This window comes from Triturus cristatus, chromosome 1_1, assembly GCF_964204655.1.
Source record: "Triturus cristatus chromosome 1_1, aTriCri1.1, whole genome shotgun sequence".
In the NCBI taxonomy this organism is placed as follows: Eukaryota; Metazoa; Chordata; class Amphibia; order Caudata; family Salamandridae; genus Triturus; species Triturus cristatus.
In genome coordinates, this window is record NC_140579.1 from 625,281,633 (window position 1) to 625,298,144 (window position 16,512).

The window sequence follows — 16,512 nt, forward strand, 5'->3', positions numbered from 1 at the left end:
GGATCGCTTGGCCATGGCCAAGTCTTGGGACACTCTCCTATCCATTAGTATTATTCCCTCGTCGATTAACGCATGAGTGCGGGTGATAAAATCGTCCAGAGTTCCAGTGAGTTTTTTAGCTCCTACAGCGGCCATACTTCTAGTTTCGCGACAGTTCATTACCCGTATTTCCTAGCAGTAGTAGCAAAAAGGAGCTAAGTGTAACCGACCAGGGTTTGCGGCCCAGTCCAGCCTCTTCTGGCCTCTGAGGGCCACAGAGGGCCTGCTCTTTGCCCGGGCTTCGCTCGGCGTCCCGCTCGCGTCCCGCTGAGCGGAAGAGCGCTGTTCTTAAAGGAGGCGTTGCGGCCGGGGGCGTGTCTTGCTGGGGGCGCGGCCGTGCACACCTGTGCAGCGCAGGGACTCCTGGTCTAGAGAGTCCCTGCAGCACGCGCCCTCAGTTACCTCACGCTGTTGTTCCCTCCTCCTTCCGGGTGCTCTCTGGCGCTCCTGCAGCCTCGACCCCACGCCAAATGCCGCGCAGCGGCACCCGCGAAGCGGGTGCTGCAAGTTGTTAAACGGCGATATGGTGGTCAATCCCTCCAGGGACACAGGGAGGCTACAAGATGAGTTGGCGGTTTCCCAGTTCACTTAGTCGGCAAGTGGCGGCGTCCAGGTAAAGTTCCTCACAAATAAGGGTCCCTCATGTCATCCCCATAATACTAACTTTTTCTGATGGATTCAAGGCTGACAACTGGTCCACAGGTTGTCACCAAAGAGCAAATACATAGCTGAGGATTGTTCCTCATGTGATCGCCAAAGAGAACAATTAAAGTCTGATAATAAGTAGTCATGGTATCCCCATTATATGGATGACAGATTAATGTCTGACTATAATGCTATCAACTATCACATGGATGAAACTTTAATAACTGGCCTCAAAGAAGCCTTTATGTTGTCCCCTTCATTCTATACCACCCCGTAGAGGGCCAGTGGTGACATGAAGCCCTCTCAAGGGCTTTGACTGCCAGGACTCTGCAAGCTCAAGACCTAGAGCTGCGGGATTGCCAAGTTTGGTCTATTCCTGATCAGAGTTGTATGGAAGGGCTTAATTTCTATTTGTAAAGATGATCTTTTTCTTTGTTGTTGTTTTTTGGGGGAGTGTTATACAGGTAGAACTTGACCTAAAGGTATCAGAGCGCTGTACATGAGCACCAGTTGCACTACAGACACACACATTTATTTTGTAGGCACGGGAGATTAAGTGATTTGCCCTCAATCACAGGATGTTAAACGTCCCTGCTGGAACTCGAACCCAGTTCCCCAGGTTCGAGGTCGACCGCTCTAGCCATAAGGCCACATCCTCTCCCCGAACTTATCTAGCTGCCCCTGAATTCTGAATAGACAAAATAAGTAAAGACTGTGTCCCCAAGCAGGGGCGCCCTTCTCACCTCGGCTTCCTCCAGGGCAGACTGCAGCTCCAGCTTCTCCTGCTCCAGTTGCTTCCTCAGTTTCTCCAGTTCATGGATGCTCTTGCTACTCACTCCCAGCTGTTCTGTCAAGTCAGAAATCTCCTCTGAAAAATAATGCATTACGGTTAATTTGTAAATGGTCCCAGGTAGTATATCACATCCTCTGCCTCCTTCAGCACATCTCATGGGAATGCAGTGTCATTTAAACTTGATGATTTTCCAGACTTTCAACATACTCTATCTTCTTGTGTCTGAAATAAAGATGTACAAAAGGGGGTGGTGATGGACGGAGCATCAGAACCAATCAAACACTCACACCCAGTCAACAGATCCGGGTTTGATCCATCACCGTTCTTTAGCCCACTCTGCCACCCCAGTTCAGACATGGCCATATGCAACAAGTTGGCAGGGTATGCTCAGACGTGAGTCCCTTGCTCACTTTGCCACTGGATTCAAGCAAGCCTGGCTGAAGACGGCTGAAATGCCAGAAACCGGTCCTAGGAAGCTTGTTTCCGGTCCAGGGAAGGCATGGCTTGGCAGTTCGGGCTGGACTGTTCCCATGAGGCACAGGGTCGGACTGATTTGCATATGGCCATGTCTGAACTGGGGTGGCAGAGTGGGCTAAAGAACGGTGATGGATCAAACCCAGATCTGTTGACTGGGTGTAAGTGTTTGATTGGTTCTGATGCTCCATCCATCACCGCCCCCTTTTGTACCGCTCTGAAATAAAGATAGACAATTTCATCTGGGCCCCTCTCCATTCTTGACCCACAGAAATTCAGTTCCTCGCCTTGCAGGTTCTTGTTTTCCCTTTTGAAGGTCTCCAGATGTTCTAAGGACTCTTCATATGCATTCTTCAACTTGAAGAGCTCAGTGCTCAGCGACTGCCCCTCCTTCTGGGACGATTCCAGCTCCATCTGGGACTCCTCATACTTCTGCTTCCACTCGGCCAAGACCTGTCGAAGGGTGAAGGATCAAGAGTCTACACTTACAGACGGGGTGCCAGGCAGGCAGAGAGCGGCATGGGATTGGGATGATCAAGTACAGAGTTGATCGATTTATGTGGTTTTATAAAGTGTGTGGTTACTGAAAGGCATCCTGGCACTAACAGAGTTCAGATTAGATAGAATATGTTACACAATGAAAAAACAGGTTTTAACGACCTTTAGAAATTGAAGATGGTTGGTTATTGAGCAAATATGTGTTGGTAGGAAATCCAACTTTTACAAGGTTGATAAGAAAAAGGTCGGCCTTCCTGCCAAGTATTTTTAATCATGCATTTTTCAAGAGGAAACTGTTAGTTTAGTGGAGTGGTTGTAATTTATGATACATTTTAAAAAGTCTCATAGAAATCTTGGACCCAAACTGTATATTCAGACATTTAAAAAGAGCTCTTTTCTCAATAGACAACCAATATAATTTTTTTGATGTAGAAAAAAGTGAGAAGACATAGCAGGTTAAGCAATAGTCAAGCTCCCCAATTCTAAATAAGCCAAAGAAATGAGCAAGATATTTTACTAAACTAAGAAAGTCAATTACAATAGTCAAGTTTGGATTCCAAAGTAGCTTGAATGACATTAAAATGTGTGGCTTTCGTAGAAAAGGCGAGATCTCCCTCAGTTTCTAGAATCAAGAAGCAGAGAGAGGTAACTTTAAAGGCTAGTTGGTCATTGAAAATGACACCCAGATTGGGACCGAAACATACTGGTGGAGAACAGATTCCCAATTGGTTGAACCACCAATTATTTAACCGGGTGGAAATATTGACGCCAAAGAACATTTCAGTCTTGGCTGAGCTGAGCTTTGGGAGTTATTGTTCGGAGAACATCAAATAGAGATTATATATAAAAAAGATATCTTACCCCTTTCTGGTAGCACAGCTAGAAGAGAGTTGTCGCTCATAATGCTTCCTGCGCCTACCCACTTCAAGATTCCTCTTCTTATACAGCCACATTCTTCAGCATCCACCTTACAATTATCACCTGTGCCTCTTCTACTTTTTTTCTCTATCTCTTCCCCATGACATGTTTTTCTGTGCCCTTTTTCTGCTCATCTACTATAATTTCTCTCCTCCTCTTCAGACTCCACCTCCTCTGTTTCTTTTTTATTCACATAATCCCCAGCATTAGTTTTCTAACCCATCTTCCAGTCTCTTCTCTACTGTAGTCCCGTCTTCCTCTCCCCCATCCCCTTCTATCTGCCTCTTCCAGTCTCCCTGTTGCATATTTTCTGTTGCCCGTTATCCACATGTACCCTTAACACTTTTTTTCCCATTGCTTCTTGGCAATCTTGATATTAAGTGATTTTGCCCAGAATTACAGGAAACTGAGCTGACGCCGAGGTTCGAACCTGGTTCCCCAGCTCCAAAGTCGGCAGCTCTGGCCGTAAGGCCACAATCTCTCCCAATCTTTCCTACAGCAGGACCTCCTTCAGCCTCACAACGTCAGCTGTGTATATACTCTCTGCATCCCTGCATACCTTATCAAAGTTCCTCTGCTTCTTGTCTAGGGCAGCCGCTGCAGCATTGGAACGCTCAAGGTCCACCATGAGGTCCTCGATCTCGCTCTGCAGCCTATGCTTAGTCTTCTCCAGGGAGGAGCATTTAGCGTTCACTGCCTCCACGGCCTCCTCAGCTTCTTGCAGCCGCTGGGCCAGTTTCTTCCTACCAGGTGGACAAGAGGAGGAAGATGAAACAGAGCTTTTCAGAACAGGGTGCTGTATGATGCTATCAATGGCGAAGCAAGGTCAGTGACCGGGGGAGATGAGCAGATTCCTCAGGATGCTTTAAACAAATGAACTAGAACACTGCTGATGGAAGATCAATACCTGTACATGGACACCACAGGTAGACCCCGCCAATAGACAAGTAGTAGTTACAGATGAGCAATATCCATGGACGTATTAAATCTGTTGATGAACTCTGTCCATGAATGGACAGTATCTGCCGATGGATACTGTCCAAAGGCGAATCCTATCTGCAGATGACTACTGTCAATGGACGGTCACTGTGCTTTAGCAATTAACAGTATTTGCAGGTATGAACTGCAGATTGGTAAAGAGCAGGAATGGTCAGGATACACAGATGGCCAGTGTTTAGGGATGATCAGTGCCCAGATATGGGCAATAGCACCTTTAATATGGACACAGGCCATGGAAGAGGAAGGTCTCTGGATGGACGACAGGGGGGAGTAGTGGAGTAGTATGAAAAGTAGAGGACATTATTGGTGGAGATAACCATTAGAAGGCAATACAGTGACAAGTAAAGCGAAAGCTGGATGTTTAATTGCTTTCCTTAAAATTGTAGAACCCTTCTGCTCACCTGCTTTAAAATTGGGTTTCAATGCAAACCCTATTTAGAGAGCAGCACAGAGACTCCAGGAGCTGATTGTGACCATTTCAGAGGATATGAATGGACTCGCCATGGGGGTCTGACTTGGAGGGTGCTGTGGTATAACCCCCAACTCCAATGCATAATTTGTTCTGGTTATAGATCAAAGGAAGGTCTCCTTGTCATTGATGTGCTATATTAGATGAATACCAATGCTCACCCTAGGAACTCCAGGATACAAGAAACAGAGATGCGCATGATCTCAACTCTTCTAAAGATTTGCAGTGACATAGCTTGACCTGATCTGTCATTTCATGATCTCTGATCTGACCAGAGTTCTTGTGCCCAGACTAAGGTAAAGTTGAAAGGTGACATTTCCCATCACTGAATTCATCAAATTCCCCACACAGCCCTTGAGCTCTCTCTCACCACCCCTCACTTACCTGCATCTGAAGAGGTGACTCTACCAACAGACAAACCTTTTGTTCGTCTTATATTCCAATACAAACATAAAAGCAAACAAAAAGCTTGTTAGTTAGGAGATAAGTGGAAGCACTGCTGAGATTGGGAGAAAGGTAGCCTGATACTCAGATACCCATGGAGAAACTGAAGAGAAGAAAACCTGCCTGGAAGCGGGAAGGGGAGGAGAAATGTATGCAGGGATCAGCAATAAAACCATGTATCTGCATCCCAAAATATAATGAATACTATTGGCTTTTGCAGCTTTAAAATACTGTAAATTAATCCTGAAATTTACTCTTATCACATATCATCACTTTAAACACCCTAATACTGAAAAAATTAAAATGCCCTAGATTTTGTGAGAAAGTATGCCTTTCCATTTAACTCAGTGACAATTGTCTAGAAATGTTCTCATGTTGGCCAAAGGTGATAATGAAGGGTTTCGTAACTGGCAGTAACATTTCAAAATGGACGAAAAATATCTTTATTTACTGAAAAGAACCATGTGTGATCGGCACTGCAACACATGGGTTCATTTTGCTCTCATGGATCAGGGTAAAATCTGTTTGTGCAGCCCCTCAATTGGAATATGGCTTTACAATGTACAGCAGAACAGAAGAACAAGTTACTTACCTTCGATAACGATGTATCTGTAAGAAACATTAGTTAGATAGATTCCTCACCTTAGAATATCCCCAGGCGTCAGACTGGATCCGGAAGATTTTTCGTCAGCAATACCCCTTGCGCGTCGCTAGGCGTCGTCTGCGGCTCCGCGTCCGTCGTCGGCGTTGTGCGCCGGAATGACGTCGTCGGAGTACTTAGACGCCGCCCTCGCGCGCTGACGTCAGTTCTTGTACATAGCTTTCCGCGCCAGGAACGCAGAGCCATGCAAAGACCGACACTGGTGCCAAAAATAAAATCTAGGGGCCTGAAAAGGATAACCTTAACCCTAGATGTCAGTTCGCAGAACGGGGAGGATGGGTGGGTCGGTGAGGAATCTAACTAACTAATGTTTCTTACAGATACATCGTTACCGAAGGTAAGTAACTTGTTCATCTGAAAGAAACACGTTAGTTAGATTCCTCACCTTAGAATAGATACCCAAGCAATACCATCCCCGGTGGTGGGTCTGCGAACCAAGATCACACCAGAAAGTCCTGGAGGACAGAACGGCCAAAGAAGCCATCCCTCCGGACTTGGCTGTCAAGGCAATAATGCCTGGCAAACGTGTGTAGCGAAGCCCACGTCGCTGCCTGACAGATGTCCTGCAAAGGGACACCCCGTCCCAAAGCAGTAGTAGCCGCTGTGGCCCGAGTGGAGTGGGCGCGCAGCCCAACAGGAGGGTCCTTTTTCGCCAAGGAGTAACAAATTTTGATACACAAAACGACCCACCGAGAGATGGTCCGTTTGTGCACCGCTTTCCCCTTCTTAGCACCCACGTATCCAACGAAAAGTTGGTCGTCCACCCGGAACTGCTTTGTGCGGTCCAGATAAAAGGAGAGCGCACGTTTTGGGTCCAGACGGTGGAGCCTCTCTTCCTCTTTGGAAGGATGCGGAGGCGGAAAGAAGGTGGGCAAGGTGACAGACTGCCCAAGATGAAATGGAGTCACCACTTTCGGAAGAAAGGAGGGACGAGGCCGAAGGACAACCTTGTCCGGATGAACAGACAGAAAAGGAGGCTTTGAAGATAAAGCCTGGAGCTCACTCACCCGTCTAGCCGAGGTGATGGCTACCAGAAAAGCAGTCTTAAGAGTCAGAAGACGAAGAGGACAATTGTGAAGAGGCTCGAAGGGAGCGCACATCAGGAATGTCAAGACAAGATTCAAGTCCCACTGAGGCATTACAAAAGGGACAGGAGGGAACGTGTGAGTAATGTCTTTTAGAAAGCGTGTAACTTCAGGGGACTTGAAAAGAGAAGGCTGATCAGGAAGCCTTAAGAAGGCAGAGATGGCAGCAAGATAACCTTTCAAGGTGCCCAAGGCAGAGCCCTGCCGGGCCAAAGAAAGAAGAAAGAGGAGAACCTCAGAAAGAGGGGCGGAAAGGGGATCCACAGCCTTTGCTGTGCACCATGCCACAAATTTGTTCCACCGGCAGGCGTATACCGTCTTTGTGGAGGGACGCCTGGCTGCCAGAATGATATCACAGACTTCAGGAGGCAAGTCAAATGGCATCAACTGCCGCCGCTCAATCTCCACGCATGGAGGTGGAGGCTGGACAGGTTCGGTGGAGGACCGTCCCCTGCTGCTGCGACAGAAGATCCTCCCGAAGGGGCAGACGTATCGGAGGATCGGTCAACATACTGAGTAGCTCGGGATACCAGTACCTTCGTGCCCAGTCCGGAGCCACCAAGATGACTTGGGCCCGGTCGCGCTTGATCTTCTTCAGCACTCTGGGCAGAAGTGGTATAGGCAGAAAGGCGTACAACAGACCGCAACTCCACTCGTGACGAAAAGCGTCGCCGAGCGAGTGCCGCCTTGGAAATTCCAATGCGCAGAACTGCTGACATTGCACGTTCTCTTCGGTGGCGAATAGATCTAACCAAGGCTCTCCCCACTGCTGAAAGAGACCTTGCGCCACTTCGGAGTTCAGACGCCATTCGTGATCCATCATGCACCGGCGGCTGAGTTCGTCTGCTCTGGCGTTCAGAGAGCCTGCCAGATGTTGAACCACCAGGGTGACGCCCTGGTGTTCCAGCCATGTCCAGAGGCGCAGAGCCTCCTGACAAAGGGTCCACGACCCCACCCCGCCCTGTTTGTTGCAATACCACATGGCGGTGGTGTTGTCCGTGAACACCTGCACGACACTTCTCCTGACAGAGGGAAGGAAGGCTTTCAGTGCAAGTCGGATCGCTCTCAACTCCAACAGGTTGATGTGGAGACGAGACTCCGCCGGAGACCAGAGGCCTCTGATCTCCGCCTCTCCCATATGGCCACCCCATCCCAGGAGGGACGCATCCGTCACCACGACATGCTCCGGATGGGGAAGGGAGAGGCTCTTGCCCTTGACCCAATCGCGGTCCGTGAGCCACCACTGCAACTGCTGTGCAGTGCCCTCCGAGATCAAGACATGGTCGGACAGGTTGCCGTGATGCTGGGCCCACTGAAACTTCAGGTCCTACTGCAGAGCCCGCATGCCTGGTAGGATGCAGGAGGCCATCAGCCCCAGAAGCCGCAACACTAGCCTGACCGAGACCCAGGATAGAGGCCGAAAGATGGGAATCAGGGCCTGTATATCCCGGACCCGCTGTTCCGGTGGATGGACCCGGAACTGCGCCGAATCGAGAACCGCTCCGATGAAGAGGAGCTTTTGAGAGGGGCTCAGGTGTGACTTCGGAACGTTGATGGAAAATCCCAGCAAATGCAGGAGATCCGCCGTAGTCTGGAGGTGGGAGACGACTGTCTGGGGCGAGCCCGCCTTCAACAACCAGTCGTCGAGATAGGGGAAGACTGGAACCCCTGATCTGCGCAGATGAGCTGCGACCACCGCCATCACTTTCGTGAACACCCGAGGGGCACTGGTGAGGCCGAAGGGGAGCACGGTAAACTGAAAGTGCTCTGGGCCCACCGTGAACCGCAGGTAACGCCGGTGGGCCGGCAGGACAGGGATGTGGAAATATGCGTCCTGCAAGTCCAACACTACCATCCAGTCTCCGGGGTCTAGGGCAGCTAGAACCTGAGCCAAAGTTAACATCTTGAACCTTTCCTTCCGGAGGAAGGTATTGACGTTCCGGAGGTCCAAGATAGGGCGTAGGCCCCCTTTGCCCTTCTTGGGAACCAGAAAGTAGTGGGAATAACAACCACGACCTACTTCTGGGCTCGGAACGCGCTCGACGGCCCCCTTGGCCAAGAGGGCCGAAACTTCCTCGTGGAGAAGATTCAAATGATCCCCCCGAGATATGGTGGTGCTGCGGTGACATGGCTGGAGGGGTCGTCTCGAAGGGGAGGGAGTAGCCCCTTCGGACGATTTGCAGCACCCACCTGTCCGATGTGATGGACCGCCAGTGGAGCAGGTGATGGCGAACTCTGCCGCCCACTGGCGTGGAATGGGCCTGAAAGCTCGGACTAGGAAGGCTTTGAGGCGGATGCTGCCGGGGTGGATGTGGGCTGACCTCGTCGTCCTCCAGAATCGCCTCGGCGGAAACCACGTCCACGACCGCGCGCAGGTTGGTTCTGCGGCTGGTGGCTAGGCGCACGTGAGGAGGCACCCCTTCCTTGGCCACGAAAGGGGCGAAAGGCGGAAGTTTGCGACCGCGGGGCCGAGAGGCCCAAGGACTTGGCCGTAGCCCGGGAGTCCTTAAAGCGATTCAGCGCACTGTCCGCTTTCTCGCCAAAAAGGCGAGTGCCATCAAAGGGCATGTCCATGAGAGTGCTCTGGACATCGCCCGAAAATGACGTGGACCGCAGCCAGGCGTGACGTCTAAGCGCCACTGTGGTAGAAATGGCCCTACCCAGCGAGTCCGTGGTGTCAAGCCCACATCGTATAGCATGTCGCTCGGCATCCCTCCCATCGGCCAGAGCCTGGGTAAGTCGTGTCCGGACCTCCTCCGGACACAGGGGCAGCTCGTCCTCCACCGCATCCCACAGAGAGTGGGAGTAACGGTCCAAGAGACAAGCGGTGTTCAAAGACCGCAGGCCCAAACTAAGGGAGAACAGCTTCTTGCCAAACTGTTCTAGTCTCTTGGAATCCCGGTCCGGCGGGGCGGTCGGGAAAGAGGATTGGGAGGTGGAGGCCTGGATAACCAGGCTCTCAGGGGTAGGGTGTTGGGACAGAAAACTGGGGTCGCCCGGAGCAGGGCGGTGGCGCCTGGCGACGTTCCTGTCCACAGGAGGAACTGTGGAGGGCTTGGACCAGGTGCCCTGCAGAACGTCAATGAGGGCCTCATTGAATTGCAGCAGAGGCTCAGTGGAGCTTGCTGCAGACTGAAGCACCTCAGTAAGGACGTTAGTCCTCACAGCCACGGCAGGCAGCTCGAGCCCAAGGGCTGCAGCCGCCTTGCGCAGCACCACAGAGAAAGCAGCGCCCTCCTCCGAAGCCACAGTCTGGAGAGGTATCCAGGCCACTGGCCTCCCCCAGTTCATCTGCCCAGTCCTGGGACAGTTGAGCCTGAACGGCCATAGGATCCTCGGATCCCTCCCAGTTGTCCCCATCATCCGACTCCTGGTGTAGAGGAGAAAGTAACGGAGCCGGGCGGTAGACATAATGTGTCTCTAGCGGCGCCGGGCCCGGAGTGGGACTGAACCGGGGCTCGACGTCGAACGGAGTCGGCGTCGGGGGTGGTACCGGGGTCGACGCCGGCGGAGGAGGCGTGACGAGGTCGACCAGCGTCGGCGGGGACTCGAGAACGGGTCCCACGGGCGCTTGCGGCGTCGAGGCTGGAGCCGTCAATGGCGCCGGGGCCGGAGCCACCGGCAGGCAAGGCAGCCCAGTCGGGTCCGCGGGGCCCGAAGGCGCACCAGCGGGCGCCGACGGCGGAGCCAGATTCCTCATGGCCGAGAGGAAGGCACTGACTTCCGCCGGCGTCGCGTCAGTCCCAGGGACCGGAGGGTATGGGGACGTGCGCGGCGCCTGCGGCTCCGCCGGAGCCGCGGGGGTGGAACCACCCTGACCCTCGGCCGAGTCGCGCGACCGGCGAGGGGAGTCCGAAGAGCGGTGTCGCCTCTTGGACTTCTTGGAATGCTTCGACTTACCCGAAGACTTGGATCCCGACGACCGATGGTGACGTCGGCTGCGGCTCCGCGACCGATCCTTGGATCTCCTCCTGGACCGGGATCGAGAGGCGCGCGGAGCCGAGTGGCGAATCTCGAAGCTTACGGGACCGCTCCCGTCTAGCCTTCGAGGTCAGGGCCTTTCAGTCCGAGCACGACTCCGCCTCGTGATCGAGGCCCAAGCAGTAAAGGCACCGGCGGTGATGGTCCGTAACCGACATCAAGCGGCTACAGTCCGTACAGGCTTTGAAACCAGGCATCCTACCGGCACCGGAGTCAAGACAGGATCAAAAAGGGATCAAAAACTACTAAAGGGGTAGCTCTCCCGGATCTGCGCTTACTGGCGCGGAAAAAAGAAGAACTGACGTCAGCGCGCGAGGGCGGCGTCTAAGTATTCCGACGACGTCATTCCGGCGCACGACGCCGACGACGGACGCGGAGCCGCAGACGACGCCTAGCGACGCGCAAGGGGTATTGCTGACGAAAAATCTTCCGGATCCAGTCTGACGCCTGGGGATATTCTAAGGTGAGGAATCTAACTAACGTGTTTCTTTCAGATGCTGAAGCACTGCAGCTGGCCCTTTTGATTCTACGAGATCAGCAAATGATTCAGAGACTAGTTTCAATTCATCATGTGGCCGAAGGGTACATTTGTTCACAGCGCGAGGATAACAATGTCTACTTTCATGATGGTGCACTCACTTGGCGTCCTCCAGCTCCTCGGTTCTCTGGATGGCATCAGTCTCGTACTTAGTCCTCCACTGTGCCACTTCGGAGTTAGGTTTAGATAGGATGCGCTGCAGCTCGGCCTTTGCCTCCTGCTCCTCCTCATACTGCTCCCGCAGCATGTCACAGTCGTGACGGGCTGATTGTAGTGCGTGGGCCAGGGCATTCTTTGACTAGAATTAAACACAAGGACACAAGTGGGCCAATGTTATCCTCATACCCACTCCAGTTTCTGAAGGCTTATTGTGGGCCAGTGGCCGATTAACGTGGATATGCACCTTGCTCTTGGTCTGTGACATCTATGGTCATTCTAGAACCTGAAAGACACGCATAGCTCCAATGATATACCTCAGATGTAACCTGCAACAGCCCCAGCTCTTGTAGCTGCTGAATCCAACCATAATTCTGCCAATACGTTATCAATACACAGTTTCAGTAACCCCTGATATTTCATTAATAGGACAGAAACACCACTGTCCTAATGCTCACATCCCTCTTCTAGAGTGCTTCCATTCATCCAACAGTGAGACTACCCTTTGATCATACTGCCTGTATTGTAATAGTGGTAAGCAATTTCTCCTCTTTGTAGAGAGTACTTCACTATCACAACCAGTATTGTGGCTTCCTTCTTCTCCAACACCCTCTAAATATAGGACACAATATTGGAAACCCATTTACCGTGCTTGTCCCTTCCTCTACTGCATGCATGAGCAAACATGACACAACAATTGGCCAACCTCCATACTAACACTTGTCATAGTCCCCTTCTCTTACATACAATAACAAAGGTTACTTAATCATTGACGGTGAGTAGACAAAATATCGGAAATGTAATATCGACATACAGAAATATCGAAGTAAATATATCGATGGGATAAAATATCTCTATTTTTTATATCGATGTAAAAAATGTCGATAATGTTATGTGTAGTAAAATATCGAGGTATAGTATATCGAAAGACATAATATCGTGTTGTGAAAATATCGAAAAAGTATAGTATTCTGTGATTTTGTTAATAGTTAAAAATTATTGTTAAAAGTGTTAGAAAATGTTTATTTAAGTTTATTTAAAATAATAATTTTGTTTATATTAATATTATATTTTTAATTTTGATATATAATTTTAGGAGCGGGATGTTGGGTTTATAGGGGATAAGGGTGGGGAGTGTTTTAAAAATATATATTTTAAATAAAATATTTTAAAAAATATTTTTGGAATTCGAATTTAATTTGTGAACAAAATTGCTATATTTACATTTTTATTAGGAAATACATTTTATTAGTGGGATGTTGGGTATATCGTGGATAAGGGTGGGGAGTGTTTTATAAATAAAAATTAAATTTAAATTTTTATGAAATTATTTCAAAATTAAATTTTGGAATAAAATTGAAGTTAAAAAAATTTAATAATATAAATAATGTAATAAGTGGGATTTAGGGTTCATAGGGGAGAAGGTTGTGGAGTGTTTTAGAAATATATATAAAAAAAAAAAATTAAAAAAAAAAATTGACATTTCAAATTTGGTATTAAAATTGAAATTTTACAATTTTAATAAGAAAATAAATGTAATAAGTGGGATTTTGTGTTTATAGGGGATAAGGGTGTGGATTGTTTTACAAATATATATAAAATTTAATATTTATTATTAAAATTTACATTTATAATAGTTTTTTAAATTAAAATGTAAAATTTGTAAGGAGATAATTGTGTTAATAAGAGGTATTTAGGATTTATAGGGGATAAGGGTGGGTAGTGTTTTGAAATTAATAATTTAAAAAAAAATTCAAACAAATAGTAAATATTAGCACAAATTTCTAAATTTACCAATTTAATATTAGCAATTTATTATAATATTTTAATTTAGAAGTGTGATGGTGGGTTTATAGGGTTAAGGATGGGTAGTGTTTGTAAAGTTAGTTGTGACAAAAAAATAATAAGAAATTTAAACAACAAAAATAAAATAATTGAAAATAAATATTACATTTATGTGGGTTGAGGGTGGGGAGTTATTGCTAATAAATATTTTTAGGGGTATATTATTGCTAATGTTGATTAATGAGGTTCTTATGATTGCAATTTATATAGTAGTGGTAAAAGAAAAATATGTATGTTTAGTGTGCAGTAAGTACCCAAACATTTAATATGTTTTTGTTGGATTAATACATTGTTTATATGTAGTGTTTTGGTAGTTACATTAATTTGTTAGAAAGGGGAGTGGGAATAGTAATTTATTCATGGTCAGTGTCCAGCATCTACTCTAATTTATTAAAGATTGGAGTGGGAATAGTAAATTATTTATGGTCAGTGTCCAGCATCTAATCTAATTTATTATAGACTTGAGTGGGAATAGTAAATTATTTATGGTCAGTGTCCAGCACCTACTCTAATATATTATAGATTGGAGTGGGAATAGTAAAATTTTTATGGTCAGTGTCCAGCACCTACTCTAATTTATTATAGAATGGAGTGGGAATAGTAAATTATTAATGGTCAGTGTCCAGCACCTACTGTAATTTATTATAGACTGGACTGGGAATAGTAAATAATTTATGGTCAGTGTCCAGCATCTACTGTAATTTATTATAGACTGGAGTGGGAATAGTAAATTATTTATGGTCAGTGTCCAGCACCTACAGTAATTTATTATAGATTGGAGTGGGAATAGTAAATTATTTATGGTCAGTGTCCAGCACCTACTCTAATTTATTATAGACTGGAGTGGGAATAGTAAATTATTAATGGTCAGTGTCCAGCACCTACTGTAATTTATTATAGACTGGAGTGGGAATAGTAAATAATTTATGGTCAGTGTCCAGCATCTACTGTAATTTATTATAGACTGGAGTGGGAATAGTAAATTATTTATGGTCAGTGTCCAGCACCTACTCTAATTTATTATAGACTGGAGTGGGAATAGTAAATTATTTATGGTCAGTGTCCAGCACCTACTCTAATTTATTATAGAGTGGAGTGGGAATAGTAAATTATTTATGGTCAGTGTCCAGCATCTACTGTAATTTATTATAGACTGGAGTGGGAATAGTAAATTATTTATGGTCAGTGTCCAGCACCTACTCTAATTTATTATAGACTGGAGTGGTAATAGTAAATATTAATGGTCAGTTTCCAGCACCTACTGTAATTTATTATAGACTGGAGTGGGAATAGTAAATAATTTATGGTCAGTGTCCAGCATCTACTGTAATTTATTATAGACTGGAGTGGGAATAGTAAATTATTTATGGTCAGTGTCCAGCACCTACTCTACTTTATTATAGATTGGAGTGGGAATAGTAAATTATTTATGGTCAGTGTCCAGCACCTACTCTAATTTATTATAGAGTGGAGTGGGAATAGTAAATTATTTATGGTCACTGTCCAGCATGTACTGTAATTTATTATAGACTGGAGTGGGAATAGTAAATTATTTATGGTCAGTGTCCAGCACCTACTCTAATGTATTATAGACTGGAGTGGGAATAGTAAATTATTTATGGTCAGTGTCCAGCACCTACTCTAATTTATTATAGACTGGAGTGGTAATAGTAAATTATTAATGGTCAGTGTCCAGCACCTACTGTAATTTATTATAGACTGGAGTGGGAATAGTAAATAATTTATGGTCAGTGTCCAGCATCTACTGTAATTTATTATAGACTGGAGTGGGAATAGTAAATTATTTATGGTCAGTGTCCAGCACCTACTCTAATTTATTATAGACTGGAGTGGGAATAGTAAATTATTTATGGTCAGTGTCCAGCACCTACTCTAATTTATTATAGAGTGGAGTGGGAATAGTAAATAATTTATGGTCACTGTCCAGCATGTACTGTAATTTATTATAGACTGGAGTGGGAATAGTAAATAATTTATGGTCAGTGTCCAGCATCTACTGTAATTTATTATAGACTGGAGTGGGAATAGTAAATTATTTATGGTCAGTGTCCAGCACCTACTCTAATTTATTATAGAGTGGAGTGGGAATAGTAAATAATTTATGGTCACTGTCCAGCATGTACTGTAATTTATTATAGACTGGAGTGGGAATAGTAAATTATTTATGGTCAGTGTCCAGCACCTACTGTAATGTATTATAGACTGGAGTGGGAATAGTAAATTATTTATGGTCAGTGTCCAGCACCTACTTTAATTTATTATAGACTGGAGTGGGAATAGTAAATTAGTTATGGTCAGTGTCCAGCATATAGTCCAATTTATTATAGACTGGAGCTATTGTATTCTATTGTATAGTGGAGTGGGAATAGGAAATTATTCATGTTTACTGTTCAGGATCTATCTACTACAATTTATTGTAGATTAGAGTGGAAATAGGTAATAGTTTATGTTTTGTGTTTAAAGTGTTTATTATGTTTTGTAGTGATAATAGTATGTAAATTGTGTATATTTGTTATTATTGATTTAATTAATTTAAATAGTATTGAAAGTGTAGAATTAGTTGTTTTTACTTTGGAACATCTAATGTAATTATTGTTAAGTACAGTGGTTATAGTATATTTTGAGGTTTAATGTATGGTATTTTATTAAATTAAATTAAATTTATATAGCAATAGTAAAAAAAAATTTAAGTGTATATTAATTGGATTTTATTATTATATATTGGATTTGTACTACTTAATGAAATATTTATAGTTTAGGATAATAAATATAGTTAAAGTTGTAATGTGATATGTTTATTGATATATTTAGGTGCCGATCACGATCCGGTAAAAAATATCCCCGTGCGACTCGTATCCGGTCTTTTTACCGTACGAATCGTACAAGTGCCGTACGAACTGGCAATCACGATTCGCATGGTAAAAAGTCCATACGAACCGCATTGGG

The 16,512-nt window shown here is 46.0% G+C and overlaps 1 protein-coding gene across 1 annotated transcript in view; it reads right to left on the reverse strand.

Moving 5' to 3' along the window:
* Positions 1 to 16,512, reverse strand: part of LOC146870723 (myosin-7-like) — a gene marked incomplete at its 5' end in the record, with an annotated part of 160,975 nt that overhangs the window by 25,938 nt on the left and 118,525 nt on the right. Inside the window, 4 exons of the mRNA XM_085644017.1 lie at positions 1,428 to 1,552; positions 2,239 to 2,404; positions 3,927 to 4,110; positions 11,646 to 11,842. Of these exons, the coding sequence (XP_085500143.1) occupies positions 1,428 to 1,552; positions 2,239 to 2,404; positions 3,927 to 4,110; positions 11,646 to 11,842 (672 nt within the window). The remainder of the gene's footprint in view (positions 1 to 1,427; positions 1,553 to 2,238; positions 2,405 to 3,926; positions 4,111 to 11,645; positions 11,843 to 16,512) is intronic.